Below are 24,975 nucleotides of genomic sequence, written 5' to 3'. Positions count from 1 at the left end.
GCTGGAGAGGCCACAAAGTTCCTCACCAAAAGGATAAAGGGTCTCAAAAATCTGTCCTATGCTGCCCGACTGAAAGAACTCCAGCTCTATTCAGTCGCTTACCGCTTGCTCAGAGGTGACCTTTGCCTAACATACAAGGCCATGTCAAACCCAGATTTGATGAATATGCTTCACCTCAAAAAATCTAGATCCATCAGAGCCACAAGGGCGGGAGACTTAAACCTCGACACGGCTATTAATAGGACGTGCTGGAGGGATAGATTCATCACCCAAAGACTCCCTATGCCGTGGAACAAAATCCCGGTACATGTGAGGCAGAGCACCTCGCTGGCCTTGTTCAAGAGAAATCTTGACCAATGGATGGGAGATCGCAGATATACCCCAGGGATTACCTCAGTGTCACTGCTCGACAGAGGCACAGCAAAATAATGGGTATAGTTCCCCATACTAAAGGGGTGGCGTAAGCCACAAAACGATGGGCTAGGCTTGCAAATGCCCTCGGGCAGATAGCCTAGTATGAACCTATGAACCTAAAAGTATTAATAATAAACAAAATCATTACATGAAGGTTTTCTTCCCCAAAGGTAACTTATCTGCCCATCAAAGGAACAGCACAAACCAACCGTTTATCCTTAAAAACCTCAGAGCAGCATACTCTTCAGTGTCAGTAAAGCTCTGAAAGGCGTGGCACTCAAACTTGTCTTTTAGTCAGCTCAGCTCAAGCTGCCTGACAGTTTTGACATGAGGAAGGTGCCCTGGAGCTTTGGTAACTGTCTGGCTCTTATATTTTTGGCAAGACATAACTCATATAGCTAATGCTACTGCAATAGTGATCAATATGATAAAGATCAGCAGATACACTCTTCCTATGCAAACTGATTTATCAGAAGGGTTCTCTTCAGTGAGTGCCAGTACACTCCATGCTGCCGTTTTCAAAACACATTCAGCCACCAGCAAGCATGGTCTCAATACTAAGAAACAACACTGATGGTTTGACACCTACACTGGTAAGAAGTAACATGTAAATACATCCCCTGACTTCCAAGTAAATCCAGCAGCAAGAAATGGATGGAGGAACTGCCCATTCAGAAGGAGGGCTATGGGACGGTATCATGACTATGGAAGAGTATCCATGATTAATCAAAGAAGACCCCCAGGAGAACAGCTGTTATGGTAAAAAGTATCTTGCAATATCTAATATCAGGGACTCTTCTTGATACTTCAAATAGCTGCATACAATGCTAAGCATTACACAAGTTCTATGCCATAAAGGATAAAGCCCTAACTATGACCCAAATCACCTCAGCTTGAATAGCAACTTGGACACGAGATGAACTGGTCAGAGAGGAGGGGAGTAAGGGGCTTACATGGGCTTGCCTAATATGAAGGAAGGATGTTGATCCAGTCTGCTGCAATGCAGGATTTTGCTGAAGGACAGGAGAGTGGCTTCTAGCACACAAACTTGTGGACACATGCTTGGATTCTTTCAAGTTACTTCTGTAGCAGTTTTTCAAGGGGGAGTGGTTTTCTTGAAGTGAGGGTTGTATATGGAAGGATACCCATCCTGCTACTACAATGGGGCATTGTAGAGCCCTTGCATCAGCTATCAAGCACATCAATCACCACAGGGACATGGTGCTATCAGGAAAAAATATTGATGGTTGCCTAGATAGCAGCATCTCACAATTGGCCCTACCCTCTCTGAAGGGGGAACGAATAGGCCTACTTGGCCATGAGGGGAGGCTGGTGGTTTGCAAGCACCTGGCAGCTGGATATAAACAAATGGAAAAAAAAAAGAAAACAAAAACAATTCCACACAGTAAACTAGTCATCAGGAAAACAGAAAGGATAGTCCAAAGATTGGGTTATAGAAGACAAGTCCTGAAATTCAAACCTACTAAAAAAATCATTACTCCTGGAAATGAGGTTAAGTCAAAAGTGCCGAGTGAAGGTATGTACCAAAGACCAAATGTCTGTAGTTCAGATATTATCAATGGAAAAAGTCTTATAGTGTACAACGGGAGCAGCTGCATTCCCTTGTGGTGTGGCTTCTGACCACTGCACTTTCAAAACAGATGGTTAACCATCCGATAGCAGAAGATAATACAACAAGCAATCCATTCAAGGTGCTTGAAATCTGTGAGCTCTTTTATTAATGTAGTGAAGGAAATGAAATGCTGATCTGTCTACCTAAACTCAGGTACCTGCTTCAAGCAAAATCTTAGATGCTGGTGTAGGTCATGAGGAAGAAGAACTATTTCTCCTCTGAATTCTACACAGGTGAGGAAAACAAGAAGATGACTAGACTGATAATGGCACAAATCAGAAGCTACTACTGTGAGGAAGAATAAGCTGGCTTTAAAGGATGCCTGATACTTGCAAAAGACCAGAGTTCCTTGCACATAACATTCTGCAGAGTTAATGCCTTCCATAAAGCTTTTCCAAACAATGAACTCCAGTGCCACTCAGCAAACAGACTACAACAGCAGACTGGTAAGTCTGACCATCATGAATTTAAAGTCCTACACAAGGAAGGATTTATTTAAGTAACATAAGAGATGAAACAGTCCTTTGGTAAACTGCTTGATTAGTCAATCATTGGCCGCAATCTTCACTTACATAAGGCCACAATGGGCAGAATCAGCTGGCATACACACTATTTTCATGGACTAAGTGCAACCCACATCAAGCATATGTCTGAGGTAAGTCAGGATCATCTGCAATCTACACTGCATACAAAACACCTGCAAACTGTCTTGGTTTATGACAATAACATTAAAATAAATAACTGCACCCTGCGTCTTTAGTAGCTATTTTAGACTCAGACTGCTGTATGTTGACTGTCATTCACTTGAGGTGTACACTGTCATAAAATGATTATTTTGGACTTGGAGAGGCAGGCTGGATGTCAGAGCAATAGACAGTTATCACAAAGAATCATCTGTATGACTTTTGTCTGAGAAAGAAGTTGAAGTACATTACTAGAGCTGTTATTTCTTTCAGCCAACTATATTTTACCATGTATTAGAGCTTCCTCACAGTGCAGGAAAGACTGAAAACTGAGAGACCATTTCTACCTCTATGAACGACCTACTCTTAGCATATATCAGAGAGAACTTCTAATTCTGGTAAGCATTTGGGAATGCAACCATAGTACTAACCAAAGAAAGCCTGCCTCCATAAAGTCACTGGATGGGGCTACCAGGAGCCTTTCATGCAAGTATGGAAACATCGGGACACTTTCTCTTTCAAGGCTTTAGCTATGGTTAACAACTTTATGAATGCTGTAAGTACTGAGGAAAAGCCAAACAGCAACACTGTACTCAAAGTAATGCCCACCAACAGCAAAAAAGAAGAGTTTTCTGTGTAGATACTTCCAAGATGGCTGCACATTGAGTAACAACTTAATACCAACCTATTCACCCCGGGGATCATGTCAATCGCCCTGCTAGACAGGGGTCCAGAGAAGTAAATATTGTGGGAAGAAATATCCAGGGAATTGTTATGGCTAGGCTTGCATAGGCCCTAGGGCTGATAGCCTAGTACCAACCTATGAACCTATAAACCTATAATTCTAGCTCTCCCAGTCTGAAAACAGAAACTCATCAGAGACGGCCAATGGACTTTTGTATTTCTGGGAATATTTCAGTAATTGGATAGTAAGTGCACTGCCCGAATGCTAGGAAAAAACATACAGAGGTCCTGAAGGAACATCAGCTACAAAACTTGAGGGAAAAAATGGCTGGGAAAGTATTGCAGCTGTTCAGCAAAAAGCAGTGCAAGCTCCAGACATGACTTTCAGTAACATACAGGAAAGTATAAGGCAACTGTACACAGACCTGGTTAAAATAAATGAAACACTGATGCAGTTTATCAAACCAAACAACAAAAGGCTGGAAAAAAATGGAAGAAACTTTAAACAGTTACTCAGATGAGGTGATAAAACTGCAAAAATCAGAGGTCGAAATGAAGAAAAGGCTGGCTAGAATATGAGACTGCTCAAGAAGAGATGTTTCAAAAAATAATAGCATTAAGAGGACAGAACATATAGGAAAAACCTGAGATTTTCAGCTGTACCAGAGAAGGAAAAGCTGGAAGGGACAGACTGTATTCATTTTATGAAAACACAAATAAGCAACTGCACTGGTATTCCAAAGCAGGAGTCGTTACATGAAAGGGAACATTGTATGTATGCTCCAAACCTGGGTATGAGAAAGCAAACTAGACCTTTCATAGTAACCTACCAGCAGAAGGAGTTGATTCTGACAAAACTGTGGCAGAAGGACAAAGTACTAAAAGTGGGACACAGCAGAATGTTTGTGGAGAATGATTACTCACTGTACATCAGGCAGAAGAGGAGTAAATGTATTTCCGCTATTCAGGGAATGTTGAGAAGCAGGCATGAGATTCAAACTGCTGTACCCAGTTATCTTCAAAATATTCTTCCCTGGAAGGACAAAATCATTTTTGATTAAGTACATGCTAAGAAGGAAACACATAAGTTTGCCCAACAAAAAGTGAGCTGTGAAACAGTAGGAGATTCTGCTTCTTGTTCTTCTGGTAATAAAGACCACAGAGAGGGTGTGCCAGTGAAACCTTTCCAAATGTTTAACGGAAAATGCTGGAGAGAAAGATGGAAGCATGACAGCTGACTAGAAGAATTGAGAATAGTTTGAAAATGAAACAAAGAAAAGATTTGAGAGGTGAACAGGAATAAAACCAATAACTTGGCAATTGACAAATGTGGGACTACAAATAATTATATTTGTGAAATATGACAAAACAAGAAAATCTAGAAATATTGGACTTTTAGAACTTTGTTGGACTTGTGGGGGACTCTAAAGCATATGCCCTATGTCTTGTCATTAATGTTCTGAAAAAAATACTTGGCAGAGGGGAAGAAAAGGGAGAAAGTTAACTGTAAGTGAAACAAATTTTTTACTTAATAGTACTATTTTTATAGTCTATGATTTTCTCTGCAAGTTATAAAGTGAAGTTTTCTCAGTTGTTTTTCAGTGAATGGGAATACTACTGTGGACAGGTTCTCCTGTATTTTTTCTTTTTTTCTTTCTCCCTTCTTCTCTACTTCTCCTTGTTCACTTTTTGAAAGGTGTGGGTAATGCATGTAAAAATGTCTGGTTAAAAAAGCATGACAAAAGAAAAATGAATGTGCTTTTTCTCATTCTTGCATGGAAAATTACTGGATTAAGACTCTTAGCTTGATCTAGTAACAAGTTTTAAAAGAAAGCAAGAAAATGAAAAAGAATACTGAATAGTTTAAGGCTTTTTACTAGCAAATAAATGTATGCTTAGTAGCCATTTTGTATCTGGTCCTCATGTCTCCATGGAGACAATTTGATAAAGACAAACTGGCTAGGAGCTAATGCTCTCTGAAAGCATTTGATGTTTTCCTGGATGGGGGAGTTTTAAAGACAAGACAAAACCGCACAGCACTTAGTATAATTAGTAGTGATTCTTTACCTGGTCCTCATGTCTCCATGGAGACAATCTGAAAAAGAGAAATTGGCTAGGAGATAATGTTCTCTGTAAGCCTTCAAGTGTCTTTCCAGCTGGGGGAATTATAAAGATATGACAAAATCCAACAGCACTTTGTAAAAGCTCAGGCAGTACCATGCATCTCAGCATGGATAACCTTTCTTTTAGGTTAACTCAAAACCGTGACTGTGGCTGTCAGTTTGGGACATCTGTTCCTAGCAGGAGAGTAAAACTGCAATATTTGAAGATGTACATAGTTTTGTGCGTTAGTGTCAAGTTAATAGGTTTTAGGGGGTATATTGGGGGTGTGTTTGATTTTTTTTGTTTGAGAACTTTCAATAAAACAAATAGTTTTGTAACATGTCTAGGTCTAGTTTGCTTTCTCATACCCAGGTTTGGAGCATACACACAATGTGCCCTTTCATGCAACGACTCCTGCTTTGGAATACCAGTCCAGTTGCTAATTTGTGTTTTCATAAAATTAATACAGTCTGTCCCTTCCAGCTTTTCCTTCTCTGGTGACATAGACTCAAATGGATATGACAAGAAACAACTGTATACAAGTTCAACCTGCTAATGAAAACTGGCTCGCCAACCAACGCCTACTGCTGAACCAGAATAAAACTAAACTTCTACTCTTCACCCTCACTAGTAGATCCGCCACACTCTCATTCTCTGTCACACCTAACAATGGTACCACTATCTCCCCAGATACCCATACCAAGCTTCTACGTGTTATCATAGATAATAATCTTAAATTTGACCTACAGGTCAACAAAACCATACAGACCATCAATAAAAAGCTTGCATCACTGTATAGAAACAAGACATTTTAACCCCACTGGCTAGAACTGCAATTGCCCGGTCATACCTACTCTCTACTCCTATATATGCCTCTCCTGTACTCTCAAACCTCAAAAACTCTGAAATGAGCAAGCTCTCCCATAGCTACAACCATATTGCCAGATTCGCAACTGGCTTCACCTATAGAACCCATCACTGCCAGAACTTGAAACAACTAGAGTGGCTAGAACTGCCCAGCTTAATTCAATTCAATCAACTCTTAATAGCGCACAGAATTCTATAACACCCTGAGGATACCCCCTCACTTATAAATATTATTAAGCCATATAGCAACTTGAGATCCCTGCGATCAGCCAACAAATTACTGATCCAAACCCACAAAGCTAATAACTCTGCTAGTGAATAAGAAGTTATGTACTCACCATAACGTTCCATCTGAGTCGGATCCAAGACCCAAAGGTTGCTGACAAATGAAGTCCCCACTTCAGATTCACTGTTTGCCAACTTTGTTGGCAAAACCTGGAATTCGCTGTCAAACTATATAACCCTTCAATCCTCCATAAGTCTCTTCAAAAAAAGCCTCAAACAGCATTTCAAAGTGAACTAGCTTTGCCCATGCACCAACCCTGATTAAGTTATAAACGGAAAGCATATATGTAAATATCGTAACATTTAATTACTTAACCAAGCTCTGTTTCCAATCTGATGCCTTTTTAATTTTAATTGTGTCAGACCATGAGAATTGTGAGTCCCTATTGGGAGCATTACTAAACCATTGTACAAAACACCTTGTCTTATATTTTCTAATGTTATCTAACTTGTTGTGTAATCTATGTAATATTGTCTATTGGAGCTTTTCTCCCTGGGCCTCCGCTGAAAACAGACATGTATCCAGTCGGACTATCCCGGCAAACAAATGTAAAATAAAAAATAAAATAAAAATAAAAAAATTAACAGTGTATGCATGTAACACAAAAGCTGGAACTAGATATTTAACAAAAAAAAAGTTATGTACTCACCATAACGTTCCATCTGAGTTGGTGCTTTTCATTTGTCTTCAACCTGTGGGAATAAGGATCTGGTACGGATCCAACTTGGCCGCATTTTCCAGCATCGGATCCAAGCTCCAAGCTCTTCCCCTACCCATAATGCCCCTGTCTCCCTCCTCCCCTCAGATCGTGTTTGCTGCAGACAACAGCACCACGACCTAACCAAGTGCCTAACACTTTGGCATTAGTACCCCGAATGCACCACAAGGAAGACAAAGGCTTACCAGAGTAGGAGCTATGCCTCTTCCATCTGGTCTACCACACAGCCCTCGTAAGGCAGGGGGAAGGAGGAAGGGACGGTTAAAGACAAATGAAAAGCAACAACTCAGATGGAACGTTATGGTGAGTACATAACTTTTTTATCTGAAGTTATTGTTTTCATTTGATCTTCAACCCTAGCTCCCCAAAGACCCTGGGAGGCCCTCATGGAAGGATGTTCCACAGCATGGTGGAGCCAAAGGAAGCCCTGCCTCTGGACAGGAGATCCAACTTATAATGTAAAATAAATGTGTGAGATGATGCCCAAGTAGCTGCAGAGCAAATATCATCTAAAGAAACTCTAGACCAAAAAGCCACTGAAGTAGCTACTGACCTGGTAGAATGAGCCTTAACATGAACTGACGGAGATAATCCTTTGGCTTTATATGCCAGGGCTATGCACCGAGAAATCAAGTGAGCAACAGTTACCGTAGACACAGGTTTCCCTAAGAAGGGATTAGAGAAGGAAACAAAAAGCTGAGGAGACTTATGAAAGGACTTCATTCTGTGCAAGTAAAAATGCAGTTGCCTATGAACATCAAGCAAATGCAATTTATACTCTCACTTACTCTGGAAGTTCGGAAAGAAAACAGGAAGACTGATGACCTGGTTAATGTCAGATTCTGAAGCCACTTTCGGAAGAAAGGAAGGGTTCATTCATAAAGAAATCCTGTCTTTATGAGACACCATATAAGGGGGTTTGACAGATAAGGCCTGAATCTCCGACACTCTTTTATCCGTTGTAATAGCAACCAGAAAAGTTGTCTTCCAAGACAGGAATTGTAAGTCCAACAAAGCTGCTGGTTCAAAGGGAGAAGAAACCAAGGCTTGTAGGACTAGAGTAAGATCCCAAGGGGGCATAGGGTCCTTGACTGGGGTCTAAGTAAAAAGGTACCTTTCAAAAAGGCTTTCCAAAGCTTGGAAGAAGCTAGAGCAGCCAGATTGTCTCCTATATAAAAACTGGAGATAGCTGCCAGCTGTACCTTTACCATAGAAAAAGAGGCCCCCTGATGAAAAATATCTGCCAGAAATTTCAAAGTGCCGGGAACTGGGGCAGTGAAGTCATCCAAACCATGTTGAGATGCCCACAGAGAAAAATGTTTCCACTTACTGGAATAAACCTTCCTGGTGGAAGATTTGTGGGCCACTACCACAATCTTTTTAACAAGAGAAGATAGCCCAGGAGTCCTCTATATCACTGGAACTGGAGCAGCCAAGCTGTCAGCTGCAGACTGACCAGATTTGGGTGAGGGATCCCTGAGGGATGTGAAATCAGATCCAGAATCAGATCTAATGTCCAGACACACTGCATGAGACCACATAGAGGGGAACCAAACTTGGTGATGCCAGAAAGGGGCAATGAAGATCACCAAGCTTTCTGTATGACTTTTGGGATCACAGGATGTGGAGGGTAAGTATACAGAAGACCAGAGGGCCAAGCATGAACTAGAGCATCCCTGGGGGAACTCCCCGGAGGGGGGTTCAGAGTGAAAACTCACTGCACTTCATATTGGCAGGAGAGGCGAAGAGATCACAGCAAGGCTGACCCCACTTTAGAAAGATCTGTTCCAATACTGAAGGATTCAGAGACCACTTGTAAGGCATCAAAACAGATCTGCTGAGCCTGTTCGCAAGATGTTGGACCTCCACGAAATGTGCACTGCCACCAGAAAACAGCCGGAGATTGCCCACTTCCACAATCTCATGGCTTCACTACAAAGGGGAGGCGTCCAAGGTCACCATGGTCTTCGGGGTGGGAAGGATAAACAGGTGACCCAGAAGGAGATCCAGGGATTGAAGCCACCAGAGAACTGAATCCCTGCAGGCCCGAGACAAATGACTTAGATGAGATAATGGCAGACCTAGCAAGGACCACTGGACCGCTAAAGTCCTTTGGGGAACCCTTATATGTAAGCAAGCCATGGGGATCAGAGTGATCGTGGCCGCCATGAACCCCAGTGCCCGAAGTACTGACTCCGCAGGAGGAGACTGGATCTGAACGATGAACAGTACATGATGTGTGATAGATTGAAGTCTGTACAGAGTTAGAAGAATCTTGCTCTGAATGGTATTTAAATGAGCCCCAATGAAGTCTAGAACTTGAACTGGAGCCAACAGTGACTTGTTGAGATTTATGGTTATATCCAACTGGTGGTCGGTCCGGATAATGACATCCCTGACTTGACAGAGGCGATGCCTGGAGGAAGCACAAAGGAGCCAATTGTCCAGGTAGGGGTAGAAATGAAACCCCTGCAGCTGCAGGTGAGCAGCCACCACTGTTGTCAATATGGTGAACACCCTGGGGGCAGTGGTGCGACCAAAGAGTAGCACTCTGAATTGGTAATAACTGGCCCACAGCCAGAAGCGGAGGAACCTCTGAAGAGCGCTCTCCATTTTGATGTGGTAGTACATGTCCTGGAAGTCCACTGAGCACATCCAGTCATTTCTCTGCAGAAAGGGCAGAATGGATTGGAGAGTGACCATCAGAATTTTGTCTTGGCAAATGACAGGTTTAGGGTTGAAAGATCCAGGATGGGTCTCAAGTCTGCCATCATCTTTGGCACTAAAAAGAACCTGGAATAGATGCCTGATCCAGACTGGTCTGGGGGGACAGACTGGATGACTCATTTTTCGAGCAGCTTGGAGAATTCCACTGCTGCTTCCTCTCGTTGTGTGGTGGAATGTCCGGGAGGTGTTTGGGCGGAACTGGTGTTTGAATGAAGGGGATTGAGTATCCTCTGAATATGACCTGCAACACCCAATGATCGTCTGTGATCGACTCCCAGGCTCTTGGATGCAGCAAGAGGCATCCCCCGACTGCCTTTAGAGATGAGCAGTCAGGCAACAAGAGGCATCCCCCGACTGCCTTCAGAGATGAGCAGTCAGGAAACCCTTCAGGGCTGCTGCACGGGTCTGTCCAGGAAAGAATTCCGAGACTCCTAGTTCCTCGGACCACCTCTGCCATAACAACGGCATCTGTCATATCCAAATCTGCCTCTGGGGGAAAGCGAGTCCTGAGCATGGTGGGACTAGCCTTGAGACTTCCAGAACCACATCTTCTTCATACCCACAGATTCTGGGAAAAGGATCATTGTGGGATTGAGAAGCGGATCACAACGGCAGACAAGGTCTTCCTGTCTTTCTCGTTCTGGAAGTGAGGGTGGTCATATGGGAGGAAAACACTTTCTTCTCTTCCACCGACATGGACCCTGGGGTAGACTCAGCGACATCTTTGACCAGGTATTGCTGAAGTCTGATCACGTGTCATGTAGTTCAGCGCATGCATGGCAAACATGGCTGAAGTGTAAACCTGCTTCCCAAAACAGTCCATGGACTGGGACTCCCGGTTCAGTGGATGGACTATACAGCTCTCCTGAGCAAGCTCTTTCTTGGTGGCCACTGCAACCACCATGGCATCAACCGGGGATCCCTTAGATCAGTACTGTTTGTCTAAAGGTGGACTTAGAATTTTATCAGGGCACTTGGGAATGGGCTCCACCTTGTTGGGTTCCTTCCATGCCCGAGATGAAATCAAATCCACAAGCGGATCAGTGGGAGGGGACACCCAGGAGGTAGAGGGTCGTGTGCCAAATGCCTCCAGGAACACCAACTCATCCGGGATGGGGTTTTGGACAGACCACCACGCCCCATGCTGGCTTAGGATTTCCATTACATCTTCAAAGGAGACGTCATCCCGGGATAATCGGGGGGAACCCTCCCCTTCCTCTAAGTCGGTGTCTTCTGTGAGGGACTCTGGTGGGAGTCCAACTGCCTCCTTTTACACATATGTTTCCGAGGAAGCTCCTCAGGGGGGTTCTCTGGAAAGGAATCTGAAACTTCTGGCCATCCCTGGGGAGAACTCCCTGGGGCAGAGAGGCAACAGGCTGTCCCTGACGGGTCAGGATGATGGATTCCGGACCAGAAATAGAGGGAGCCAGGATGGACTCTGAGGATGATACCATCAAGGGTCTCGAGGGAGCCGAGAGCACACTCTCCACCATGTCAAAAGCAGAGGAAGAACGAATCCCTGAAGCTGGGACCAAGGCCGGATCCGTAACCCTCTGAGTCGATGGAGGGGTCAGATCTGAGCCTCCAGGTGACAAGACTCTGAGTGGAAGTGCTGACTATGAAAACCTTGGAGCCGACACTATCCCCTCGGACCCAAGGAGTCCGAAGCCGGAGGTCGGATTGGAGAAGGAGCAATGGGAAAAAAGGTGGAGTGCATGCTCCCAACCCTGGAGGGGGAGGAAGCAGGCAAGAATCCCATCTGGAGCTGGATCCAGATGAATTTCCACATCATTCTGTCCACCTTGGCTTCAGAAAGACTGCTGGTGGACCGGATGGAGGAAGCCATGGATACGGGCCTGGAGAGGAGCCAGGGAGAGGCCAATAAACGGGATAGGCCCTGAGAGACCTCTGGCTCTGGCAAGAAGTGGGGTGACCAGAGCCAGGGTGAGACTTAGCTGGGGGCTCGGCCAAGGAAGCGCTTCTCCTCGTCCCCAGCCTTCTTGATGGGAGGTTGAGTCCCACAGGCCAGGGAGGAGGAAGAAGGAGAAGTACAGCCCTCAGAGGAAAGCGGCGGAAAGAGGCCCATCAAGATCAATTTGTTCCTCCTGTCATTCAATGCGTGGGGGTTGAAGCCCACACAGATTGAAAAGGAGGTGTCTAGTTGAGGGACTCCCAGACAAACACACAGAGTGTGGCCATCTGAAGGGGGAGCTTATGGCCACACTCTGTGCATTTCTGAAAACCTGGATTGGGGGTCTCGGCTATTCAGCTATGGTAATGGACCACACATGCGCGCACACACATACACACACACACACACACACACACACACACACACACACACACACACACACACACACACACACACACACACACACACACAAAAGGGAACAGAGAAAGAAAGGAAAGAATAAAAGAAAGGACTTTTTTTTTTTTTGGATTACAGGACCGAAGCCTGAGTGCAAGGAAGGGTAGGGAACAGAACTAAAAGTAAAAGGCTAAATGAGGTAGAGAGAGAGAAAAAGACCAAAAAATATTATCATCACTTACCAGGAACTTGGAGTTAATAGACCATGATGCTGACTGGACGAGCGGCAAATGAGATCTGAGGGGAGGAGGGAGACAGGGGCATTATGGGTAGGGGAGGACCTTGGAGCTCAGATCTGATGCTGGAAAATGTGGATGAGTCCGATCCGTACAGGATCCGTATTCCCACAGGTTGAAGATTAAATGAAAACAACAACTTCATATAAGCTGTTATACATAAAAGGTGGAGATAACTTTTTAATACAATGATACCTTCTGTAATTTTTTTAAATGTCAATGGTCTCACAGATAAAATAAGAAAAAGCAGTGAACTACATTAAAAATGTAGAGTGCAAATAGCCACGTCACAGGAAATAGACTTGGAAAGAAGTGAATATATGAATTTGATAAAAAAGATTTTCAGGATAGTTGTTCAGCAGAATACCTGGGACAAAGGAAAATAGGATTACTTACATTAATTGCAAGAGGAGCTCCAATAGTGACAGAAGATTATAAAAAAGATAATAATGGTAGGTCTGCAGTACTAAGGAGCTACTGGCAATGGAGGAGGATTACACTGGCATATATTTATATTCCACTTAAAGCTGCTAAAATGGAGCTTAAAACAATTCTTGGAGAAATAATCAGCTTTTAGCAAATAATATTACTTGTAGGTGGAGAGTGGAATTTGATTTGCAGCAGTGAAGATGTGTCTGGGGGGCCCCATAAGGGAAAGTATAACAAAGGAGGGTAGACTTTTGAAGAAATTTATGAAAATATTTGGCAGGGAAGATGTGAATTCAGTACTAGGAGTTCAGAGTGAATTTACATATCATTCCCCAAAATACAAAAACTGGGCTAGGCAAGACAGAATTTACATTTCACATGAGCATGTACATTTAATTAAATGTCTCAATACATACCCAATAACTATTTCAGATCATGCGCCAATGATAACTATAATAAAAACACAGAGTAATGAAACAAAAATGAGACACTGGCACTTTTCCACTTATCTGTTGAAAAGAGAAATTTAAGGAATGGGTAGTGGAAATTATTCAGAAGCTATTAGAGAAGCCAGAAATTTCTTCTGAAATTTTAGATAGGGAGTGGGATAAAATTGAAGTGCAGTTTAAAAATAGGGTAGAACTAAAAAAAAGGAGATATTGTTAAGAAGTCAACAAGAATTATTCAGAGGCACTGACAAATGTTAACGTATTGCAGAACAGGTGGAATTTCACAGAACAAGAAGAGGAGCAATTGCAGAATGCTACACAGAAAATAAGAAATTACTTGATAATATGCATGAGTTTATTAATATTGCTGTTAAAGTAACTGTTTTTGATAACTCTACAGCACAAAAAAATTTAGCACAATGACTCATGCAACAGAAAGTAGACAGGACTGTCACTAAGCTTAGGGAACCTACAACAAGGAAAATAACAAGAGATCCTGTAGAGGTATTAGAAATATTCTGGAAATTCTCTGAAAGTCTTTATAAGATCCATTAGATCTAGCTTCCTACAGGCCCATTTCAATACTAAATCATGATTATAAAGTATTTATGTCTATAATGGCTAAAAGAATGGCAAAAGTAATGTGAAAATTGATAGATATGGATCAATGTGGTTTTATGGAGGGGGGCAAACTAACAAAACACTGACAACCCACAGGGAGGCAGGATGTAAGAAAATACCACTGTTGCTGGTGGGTCTTGATCCAGAGAAAGCATTTGACAGAGTAAGCTAGGACTTTATCGGCAGGGCAATGGAAGCATTTGCATTCCCTGATAAAATTATAAGGTTGATTAGGAGGATATATGAGGGATCGGAGGTGAAAACTGAAGTGGGTGAGTTCCTCTCTGATAAATTCTTCTTGAGCACAGGAATCATAGGATCACAGGAAGTTACTAGGCTACTGGCCCTGAGGCCGTTACAAGCCTAGCCAATAATTTAGCCCATGTTCCGAGAAGTCAGCACCTAATGTCCCTGTCCAGCAGGGACACAGGTGGAATCCCAAGGCTGTACTTTCTGTTCCCCATCCAGTTATCCAGGTTGCTCTTAAAAAGGGTTAATGAGGAACTCTGCTTGACATGGAGAGGGAGTCTATTCCACAGAAAGGAAAGTCCGTGGGACACAAATCTGTCCCACCAACAAGTCCTACTGATATCACAGACCAGGTTGAGGATGCACGTGTGGGTACTCGAGTGGAGCCTGACTTGCGGATGTGCAGCAGTCCCATCAAGGTAGGGTCTGAAATTGCTTTGTATGCCAGACAGAGATCACCTATGAGGAGTCTATATGAGACTGAGCAGAGAGACAGGGCTTTTAGCCTATCTGTGTAGGGTAGATGTTTGAGGCCCTGGATTCTCTTGGTGAGGAACCCCTGTGGTCTCTCCAGCTGCTGCATGTGCATTGTGAGGTACATGCTGAAAGGGGTGTTGTACTCAATAATAGGTCTAAACCTATACCTGCCTGGGACACATATTCAGTGTGCTCGATCACGCCTCTCTTCATATAGTCCAGGAAAGTACGTCTCAAGTCATTCAAGCCAACATGGACAATGCAAAGTCATAACAGTACCTGTTGTTGAGAGACCTGAGTGCATGTGTGATACGGTGGATTCTGGCACCGTACAAACAACTAACCGTGACTTTTTCCTTATACAGCCTGGTGAGGGGCATATCTGTGTGCCTCACAATGGAGTCTCCTATGACTAATATGTTGGGTTTATGGTTAGGCCTTAGTGGCTGTAAGACACAGGTATGTAGACTGTGTGTCATGTGTAGTGTGGTGGGCTATGGAGTTTGCGTGTGTTTCTGCCTCAGAGGTCTCTTGTTTGGGTATGTTTTTGTTGAGGACATCCGCATATGTGGCTCGTGTTTGAGGTGTGGTGTTTGTGTTGACAACCTTCTCAGTGTCAGATATACTGGCTTGTGAGGGAGCAAGCATAGACTCTAGGTTCTTAATGTAATTGCATCTCTCACAAATCGTGTTCCTAGGTGGTAGTAGTAAAGGGTTTTCCGTGTACAAGAAGCAGTTGCTACATTGTCTCAGGATGCCCATATCAACCAGACTGGCAGGAGAAACCATACGAAATTGTCCATCCATACTTGTCAGAATCTGAGGAAGAGAGGCCAGAGAGGAGGGGTAAAGGTTGGAAGGTCTAAGATGAGTACTACTAGGTGATCACACACGTGCTATTAAGGGACAATTTGTTGCTGGAATACTTCACAATGGGTTAAAAACAGTGCAGTTGCAGTGAGTGATGCGCAAACAAGCCCAAACCCGCTCAAATGCAGGGTTTAAGTACCACAAAAAATAGAAGATTCTAGTAACACAGAAATCTAACCAATCCTGGTAGCTCCTGCTCTTTTTACCAATCAGCTTGTGCCAGAAAGGGTCCAGGCAGCCCTGCTACTCTCACTAGCAGAGAAAATAGGCCCCTACCAGTATAAGATGGCTGCCAGAAACACAGAAGGCAAACACAAGATGGCTGCCAGAAACACAGAAGGCAAAAACAAACAGTTCTGGATGCAGCAAACCTGTATCCAGACTTTGCTACTCAATTTATGGGGTTAAGAACACTATCCCTCTTAGCAGTACAGTCTGGGCTTGCCCCAAAAGTTCTGTAAATAAAGTGACTCTTTCCGGAAGTGAAGAAACTTCTGAGCTTCAAACCGTGGCCATAGGTGACCAACTTTGGAAAACAGTTATCCTTATGATGCTTTACCAAGCCAGTGTGAACTCAGAGAACAGGCCATCCATGAAAAGTCCCAGATCAAAGACATGACTTTGACAGAGCTGCCAGTAAATCTTACATCCTAGTTGCCTTCTTCAGTAATGAAAGTGGCAAGACCATTTGGTGGCTAAGAAACTTCCTCAAACACCAAGAAAGCCTCATCTTTTTGGGGTTAACTTGGTCTAGCACAGAAAGTGGTGGCAATAGCAGGACAGGACTCATGCAGGCCTTTTATATAGGAAACAGCCTGTTGCCTCCTTAAGAGGTCACTGACTACGTTCTATCAGGCTGGCCAAGAAGCTTGTTCCACAACAACGATCTCAGGCTCGTCATGCTCTGCAGGCACACACTGAAGCATGTGGTTCTAGCAATGCACTCAAAACTGAAACACAGCATGTATTACCTAATAGTGGAAGCCTTAGTTACAGTCCGACTAAAGATGTTCTGAGCTTCAGGGAGGTGTTTCCTTACAATGTGAGCCCAGAACTAGGATAGATGAAATGAATAGCTGAATGCAGTGAAACCTTCATGGCACAGGCACAGATTTTTCTTGCTGCATGTGCCCAAAGCTCTGGACTACTAGTCCAGCAGCACAGGTTCATAGGTAGCTACTAGGTATATGGGCCAGAAGACCAATGAAGAACCTAGCCCAAATTCCCAATTGCCCCAGAGAACTGTCTGATATGTGACTTGCTCAGAGTCACGCAGTTAGGAAAATTCAGCCCGAGGAAATCAAACTGGAGCAAATGAATCAGCTCATTAACTGTTAAAAGCCTTAATCCTCTGTACTAACTACTAGTATTTGTGAAGTGCCAAAATGTTGTGGTCACTTGGGCCTAGGATGGATTACACAGAAGTCAGCAATGGGATGCTTAATGATGGCTTACAAAGGGCATCAGCCCTTTTGGAGTCCAACATTGCAGAATCAGGATGCCTCCAGTATATTGTAATAACACTCTATTTACTAGTTCTAACTATGGAATGACCCAGGGTCCTCAGACTTCTTCCAAATAAATACCACAAGGTTGCTTTGACAGAAGGACAAAAGCAAAGTGTCACTTTAACCTGCACTTCATCAGCCTAGGGACATCTTGAAAGGAGAGATCATTTGGAGGAAAAATGGATGAGGGTGGACTCAGTGCAGTTGAAAACCAACTCAGAATCATAGCAACAGCCACAGATGAAAGAGGTTATTGTGTCTTTCGGCTTTTCCCGGTTAGGGGTTGCCACAGCGGAACTCCGGTCAGCTAATGATTGGCAGTAGATTTTTACGTGCCGAGTTGCTGGTCCTGATGCACAACCTTCAACGAAGGTACGCCCATTCATGCATGTCTCCACACAGAAGACGCATTAGCTGAGAATCGAACAGGACAACGTCTTACTGTGAGACGACAACGCTACCGCAGTCCACAGATGAAAGAGGTAAACCACAGATGAAAGAAGTAAATCAGCAAAACATAATGACAAAATTAACAACACTACTGCTACATGGCATGCAACATCCTGTGCAACTAGACCCCTATATCTTTAAATATACTAGCAACAAGGGACAGCCTTGGGGGACAGAAAGAGACTTCCTTATCCCACAGTAAGCCTTTTGCTACCCAGGACCTCCTCCTTAACTCCTCCCCCTGCCTGTGACTCACTTTTGAATGACCCACTCCTTTACTTATTGTCTTGTCAGTCTATGTAGTCAATGGCATTAATTAAGAAAATCTGCTTTTTTTTCTTTTAACCATGGTGTGATGCCCCTATAAACCAGGGACACACCACTCCTGTTCACTCAGTGACAGAGGTCTCATGATCACAGGTCAGGGTGTACCATGACTTACCATGAGGCACAGGATCATGCACAGACTGGAGTGCAAGAAACTAGTGCCAGGTGCTGAGGAATCAAGAACTGGCACACAGGATTATTAAGCAGCTGCTAGATGCCTAAGCTCTGAAATGAAAACCATACTGCAGGGCTCAACTATGGCCTGCTGGACCATGCAAGCCTGGGGATGGGACCGGACCAAGGGAGAGATTCTCCAGTCCTACATATCCCTCAACTATGACCTGACAACTCAAGAGACCATTCTCTGGTATCAGACTGGCCATCGACAAGTTCCAGCCTGCAAGTACATTACTATGTACTAAATTGTGGAACTTGTTGATTACTGTATGGTGGCCATCCCTGTCTCCAAAAATGGATAATGCCTTAGTTCACGGGACCATCTTCCACTCACTTAACATAAACCAGTACCTCAATTGCATGTGCAAATGTCATCATAAAAGAAAGTGGATTAAAAGCTACATAGAATGTTACTGCAGGAGCTACCTGACAGGTTGCAAGATCAACCCTGGGAAAAAAGGATAATGCCATTTACAGTCACGTTCCAACTATCATCACGATGGTCACTACTGGTGACTCAAGGAATATATTATGACAGGCTCTCGTGGGTATTTTGCTGGCCAACGTGATACACATTGTGGGTGGGTACATCAATTTCTGTACTTAAAGACAAAGAAAAATCTAAAAATATGCACAGTAGGGCTACTTTATACTTTGAAGACAAACTGGATTCTGGTAATTTCTTCAATACAGGCTCAATCTTACACGTGCCTTGGCAGTTTTCTCAGTGCAGCTAAACTAGCCATGGGTAAGGAATACCATGTAACATCACCCCAAACACAGGAGAGGAGGCATGTCCAGAATTGACGGGGCTGGAACTTTCTTTAATGCCAAGAGATAGTGAAAAAAATAATTTCCCTACTTTTCTCATAGAAATTACCATGACAGTTTTTGTTTCCATCTGAAATGTACCTACACATATGCAGAACAGATTCTGCAGCACTATCTCAGCCACATTACAGCAATGCTGAAATACCCTTAACACCATCCTGTAAAAATGTCAGTTGCACATCATATCCCAAGTACCTGCTTTCCAGAAGTGACTGAACAAGGTCCTTTAGACAGGTTCACTTACCCATTTAATACAATGTTACATCTTCTACCTATATAGGTCAGACTGATGTGGTAGTATATGAAAGGAAACAAGACTAAAGATGAAAGCATGCTCAAAATGTCATCAAGTGAATAAAAAAGTATGGCAAATGTTCACTAAGGCAGGGAAGACTTGACATTAACCGTATCAAGAATGAATCAGTATGCGGTTAGTACTTACTTCCTAGCAAGATAGCCACGTGCTGCAGCTTGGAAGAGGATAATGATGTCTGTGATCTTCAAATCTCTCTCTTCCTCCAGATGTGCCAGCACACCAGCCCTGAAGAAGATCTTACTTTGGCCAATCCTGTAGAGGTTGGAGTCCAGTTCCAGTGCCTTGATCTAGGATGAAAAGAAAGTCATTAGAAGTGTGAAACAGCAGTTTTGTTTTTTACTGCCATCCTGACCACAAATGGAAAGAAAATGATAACCAAATCCACATACTTAAACTCAAATAATCCTGCTTCTGCATCTGCATTTTACAGTTTTTTGTAGGACTTAACATTTTTGGGATTCATGACATCAATACAAAGGTGCACGCAACAAATGTATTTCAACTACCAACAACAATAATGACTATCTAAAAAAAAATAAATTCCATTGTCTTTTCTCAGTACACACCTTCACCATTTTACAAAAGCTAAAGAAATGTCTTATTTATACCCACCCCCGCCTACCAGTTAATTTTAGCACTGTACCACTGCATTTCCATAAAAACATATCTAGTGTGATTTCAAAGTTGTTTTCAGGCAATGGGATGTTCCTGTTGTCCTGCTGGGATGCAGCTCAGTTGGATGATGGCAGTTATTAAGCCGCTGAATTGCCTGTCCTGAAAATGATCTGTCCTGAGGTGAGAAACGAATCACCAAAAGCCTCACCACTTACGTTCTACATAAACAAGATTGTCATCCTATCTCCAACGGATGGACAGCTTTTTCAGATCAGAGACAGAATGTACCATGGGAACAGATGACCTCTCATTGTAGAAATAAAAGTCAGTGTTATCTCAAAGACTGAACATAAAGAAAAATATCCTCCTACTCTTGCAAGACAAGGGCCCAAGCTACTCCTCTTCTATCAACCATGACAGACCATTTCTGTTAGGCCCTAGATCCCTGTTATTATTTTATTTCCTACATTCACAGTCACTCATTAAAGGGGGGAAATAACTAAACTTTTAGTTCAACTACAAATTTTGACTCATTATGCTTTCAAGTTTGTACGTCCAAGCTTTAAGTAATATTTTTTGTGTTTCGTTATCAACTACTCCAAAATTATTTTCTAAATTTTCTGTGTTCCCTCTGAAAATGGTAACCCACCCATTCAGGGGTAGCCTAGAAAACAAAATGTAAATAAATAATTTTAGCTGAATGCATTGTCACGTAGCAAATCTGAACAGAGTTCTGTTCAAGCTGCTATGTCTCATTAATACAGTAACAAATAACATGGACTCCTCAGTCAGTAATGTAAACTACAAGGTACCTAAGTCAGCAATGTAGGTGGCAGCTTCTCTATGACTAGACAAACAGCAAAACTGTAAGAAAAGTGGCACTGACAAAATACTTGTCAGCAGAAGGAAAATTAAGAATTCCATGGTAGGAATAATTGCGATAACAGGAATGGATACCCAAGTGTCACATCAGTAAAGATTAGCAGAAAGAGGACTCCCTGCCATAGGAAGAAGAAAAATTTTGGTGAGGATGGAATAGCAGATGAACATCAGACCTTCTGCGTTACCACAGGTTCATAGGTTGGTACTAGGCTATCAGCCCTAGGGCCTATACAAGCCTAGCCATAACAATTTCCTGACTATTTCTTCCCACATTATTTACTTTCCTGGACCCCTGTCTAGCAGGGCGACGCGACTGATGTGATCCCTGGGGTGAATTTCCTTTCTCTCATCCAATTGTCAAGGTTCCTCTTGAAGAGGTCCAAAAAGGCACTCTGCTTGACATGTATGGGCAATCTATTCCAGAGTCTGGGGAGTCTCTGGGTCAGGAACCTATCCCTCCAGCATGTTTTGTTTATTGTGATGACAAGGTTTAGATCCCTGGAGCGTGTAGCTCTGAGGGATTGGGATTTCTTTAAGTGTAGCATGTCCAACAGCTCTGGGTTTGACATGGCCTTGTATGTTAAGCAGAGTAGACGATATGCGACAGAGTATAGCTGGAGTTTTTTAAGGCGGTCAGCGTAGGGGATCTGCTTTAGGCCTGTGATTCTTTTAGTGAGGTATTTCTGAGGCCTTTCCAGTTGTTGCAGATGTCTTGAGAGGTACATACCAAATGGGGCGTTGTATTCTATAATGGGTCTAATGAGGGATGAGTACAGTGGGACAATGACCTCCTTTTTTCTGGATGAAAAGCCCTTCGTGATGAGGTGTGCCACATAGAAGGATTTCCTGACTGTTGTGGCGATGTGGTTATCGAAGGTGAGACCACTGTCCACCTGTGTCCCTAAGTCTCTTATCACAGTTTCTGTGTTTAGTGTAATTCATGGATACATGTTTTTTTCCCAAAGGGGATAACAATACATTTCTTGGCATTGAGCTTGAGCCCATGGCTCTGGCACCAAGCATCTGTTTCTGTAAGGCCCTTTTGTAGAGTATCCACATCATTTGGGGATTCAATAATGGCTCCCAGTTTGCAGTCATCTGCAAACTTTGTTAGCCAGAGTCCCTTAGTGTTGACCTGTACTTCAGAGAAGTAGATGCCAAACAAGAGCGGCCCCAGGACTGAACCCTGAGGTACTCCACTTGTCACTTGTCTGGAGCTGGATTTGGAGTCGGCTACTTTTACAGTGTGGGTTCTATCAGTAAGCCATTTAGCAACCCATTGGGTGACATAGGGATTAATGCCCAACTTAGTAAGTTTATCTATGATTCCAGAGTGGGGGAATGGTGTCAAAGGCCTTGGCAAGGTCTAGACAGGCTGTGTGGACCACCTTACCCTTGTCCACGGCTCTGGAGACTGATTCAAAGAAGTCAATCAGGTTCAGGAGACAAGATCGGCCCTTCACAAACCCAAACTGGGTGGGGTCCAGTGTTTGAAGGTTACCAATGTCTTTGTTTATAAGTTCCATGATAATACGCTCCATGGCCTTGCAGATAAGGCTTGTCAGACTGATGGGACGGTAGTTTCCGGCATCCAAGGTGGATCCCCCCTTGTGGATTGGGATAACTGTAGCTCTGCGCCACTCAGTGGGCACGAAACCTGAGGTGAGGCTATGATTAAACATGACACTTAGGTGAGGTGCCAGTTCATATTGTAGTTCATGTAGTACACAGCCCGGGATGTCATCTGGTCCCATGGATGCTGTATTCTTGGCTTTAGAGAGTGCGTTTTGTACCTGTGTGGCCATTATTACTGGAATTTGGCAATCTTCCGGTATTGAGATGGGCCATTTAGGGGGTGAGAGGGGGGTGAAGCTGGCACTGAATCGATCTGCCAGGATATTGGCAATATCCTTCGGATCAGTATATTTAATGCCATTCTGTTTTAGCACAGAGCAGATCTGAGCATTGCCATTTAGATTCTTGACATAGTTATAGAATGCTTTGTGGTTGTCTTTGGAATCTTTGGCAATTTTATTTTCATAACTAGCTTTGGAGGATTTTATGATGCATCTCAGTTTCTTACTGAGGCTAGTAAGGGAGTTTTTTGCATCCTGGGATTTTCCTCTTTTCTGCAAAAGTTTCTTCCTTTTATTGTAAAGTTTGTTTATGGCAGGGGACCACCAGATTGGCTTCCTTTTTTTGGATGAGAGCATTTTGGTTCTATTTGGGATGGCACGCTTCATGCATGAGTGGATGTGCTCGTACAGTGCCTTAGTGTAGGATTCAGCAGTTGAACTTTCAGTTCCCGTCTGCATGGGTGTCATGAAGTTTGTCACTTCTGACTTGAGTAGCATGAAGTTGGCTTTGGAGAAGTTTTTTATGGTGGTTTTATGGTGGTTTCTTTACTGGGGGGTGGGGGTGGGATGTGGATGTTAAGGGTGATTAGCTTATGGTCAGACCTGACTAACGAGGGGGTGACCATAGGTATGGAGCATTGATTTTGCAGAGATATGAGTCTCCTAAATACTTAAATTCAAAACACTAAAGAGATGGTCATGCAATACCTTCTGACACCATGGAAACTGACATCACTGCCCAGGATTCTTGTCCGTTGCAAAGTTTTTTTTACTCCTTCTATACAAGCCATATCCATTACCGAAAAGTGGTTCCTCAATTCCACTGGCTCATACTGAAACCTCTGTGCCTGGCTAAAGAGTGTATGTTTCCCATCGCAGTCTCCACTTCTTTACACCAAATAAATCAGTAGAGCTTCCTGAAGGACACGAATATGCTGCTGCTGACATAATTCTCCCTTCTAAACAAAAGGCCAATGTAACAGACCATTCTGGGAAAGAAAATCAAGGGCTGATGTGGAAGCAGATTTGAAAAAAAAGTCGTAAAAGCTTTTTACTCAAAAAATCAGGTCCCATAAAAACTGGCTTCATACTAAGGAGATGCAAAATGTAAGTCAGTCCACATGCTTGATTAATCTTTGATAAAGTGCTGCCTTGAACTGGAACAGAACATGAAAGGGAGATAAGGCATAACAGTATACCATCAACTCAGATCTCCATTTTTACTGTGAGGACCAAAACTGCTACAGTCTTTTTTAAAGAGTGCTTTTGCCGTTAACCTATGGTGGTGACCCTGCAGACAGCACATACACAGGCAGGGGATGAGAGGATAAAGCAAACAGCAGCAGGAATGGGGACACAGCTCCTTTGTGAAAATAATACAACACTAAAAAAAGACTTCCATAATTATGACTGCTTGCAATTTTAGCCATCATAATAATGATTAGTGAGCCTTTTACCACACATTAGTCCATAATTCAAACACAGGATGGTTCCATGTCAGACAGACAGACAGACAGGATAAAGTCTAATCCCAACTCCAAACACCGCCAAAGTCTGAAGAACTTCCAGCAGTACCATGTTATACGTGTGGATGGCTTAAACCCACCAATAAAGTCTCTAACACTTTATCCTACAGCACTAAAGGAAGAATATGACACTGAGATGCAGGCTTCATATGAAACTGCTAGAAGGGGAAGCAGAAGATCTGAACAAAGCCTTAACAGCTGTCAGGACAGGACACAATGCTGTTGTGCTGCATCAATGTGCCACCAGTTCATATCTGCACGATGGCAGAACTGCTCACAAAATGGAGGGGAAAAATGGAATGATCTGTCACTGAGGGATGGGACAGATGATAACTGGTGCTGCTGGGAGAAGCGCAGAAAAACAATTCCATAAAAAAAATGCATGCAACACAGTTTCCCGTACTTGTGATGTACAGTGACTGACTCATGATCTGAAGTGCAGTAGACTTCCTGCAGAAAACACGACCTCAGTTACTGGTATATGTTCCAGCACCACTTTAGAGATGGAATACACAACCTGACTAGGAGTGCAGACTAACAGCCTAAATTATACCTATGAAACTATGAACCTATGGCTGAAACCATTACACTCAGAGAAGGTGAGCATCAAAGACCAAACATTTCCTGCACAAACATCTACAAGGAAATACTGGAAGCAAGGACTCTTTTGGTG

General features: G+C 43.2%; 1 protein-coding gene across 4 annotated transcripts in view; it reads right to left on the bottom strand.

The window, feature by feature from the left end:
* LOC122809252 (myosin-10-like) overlaps positions 1–24,975 on the bottom strand; it is a 3,714,157-nt gene that overhangs the window by 1,346,193 nt on the left and 2,342,989 nt on the right. For all 4 annotated transcript variants that reach the window (XM_044080584.1, XM_044080595.1, XM_044080606.1 and 1 more), the window contains one exon: positions 19,550–19,710. In XM_044080584.1, coding sequence (XP_043936519.1) covers positions 19,550–19,710 — 161 coding nt within the window. The remainder of the gene's footprint in view (positions 1–19,549; positions 19,711–24,975) is intronic.

This window comes from Protopterus annectens, chromosome 1.part1 (assembly GCF_019279795.1).
Source record: "Protopterus annectens isolate FY-2018-M chromosome 1.part1, PAN1.0, whole genome shotgun sequence".
NCBI classification, from domain to species: Eukaryota; Metazoa; Chordata; order Ceratodontiformes; family Protopteridae; genus Protopterus; species Protopterus annectens.
Note: the sequence above shows the minus strand (reverse complement) of the source record. Positions and strands in the feature narration are given on the sequence as shown.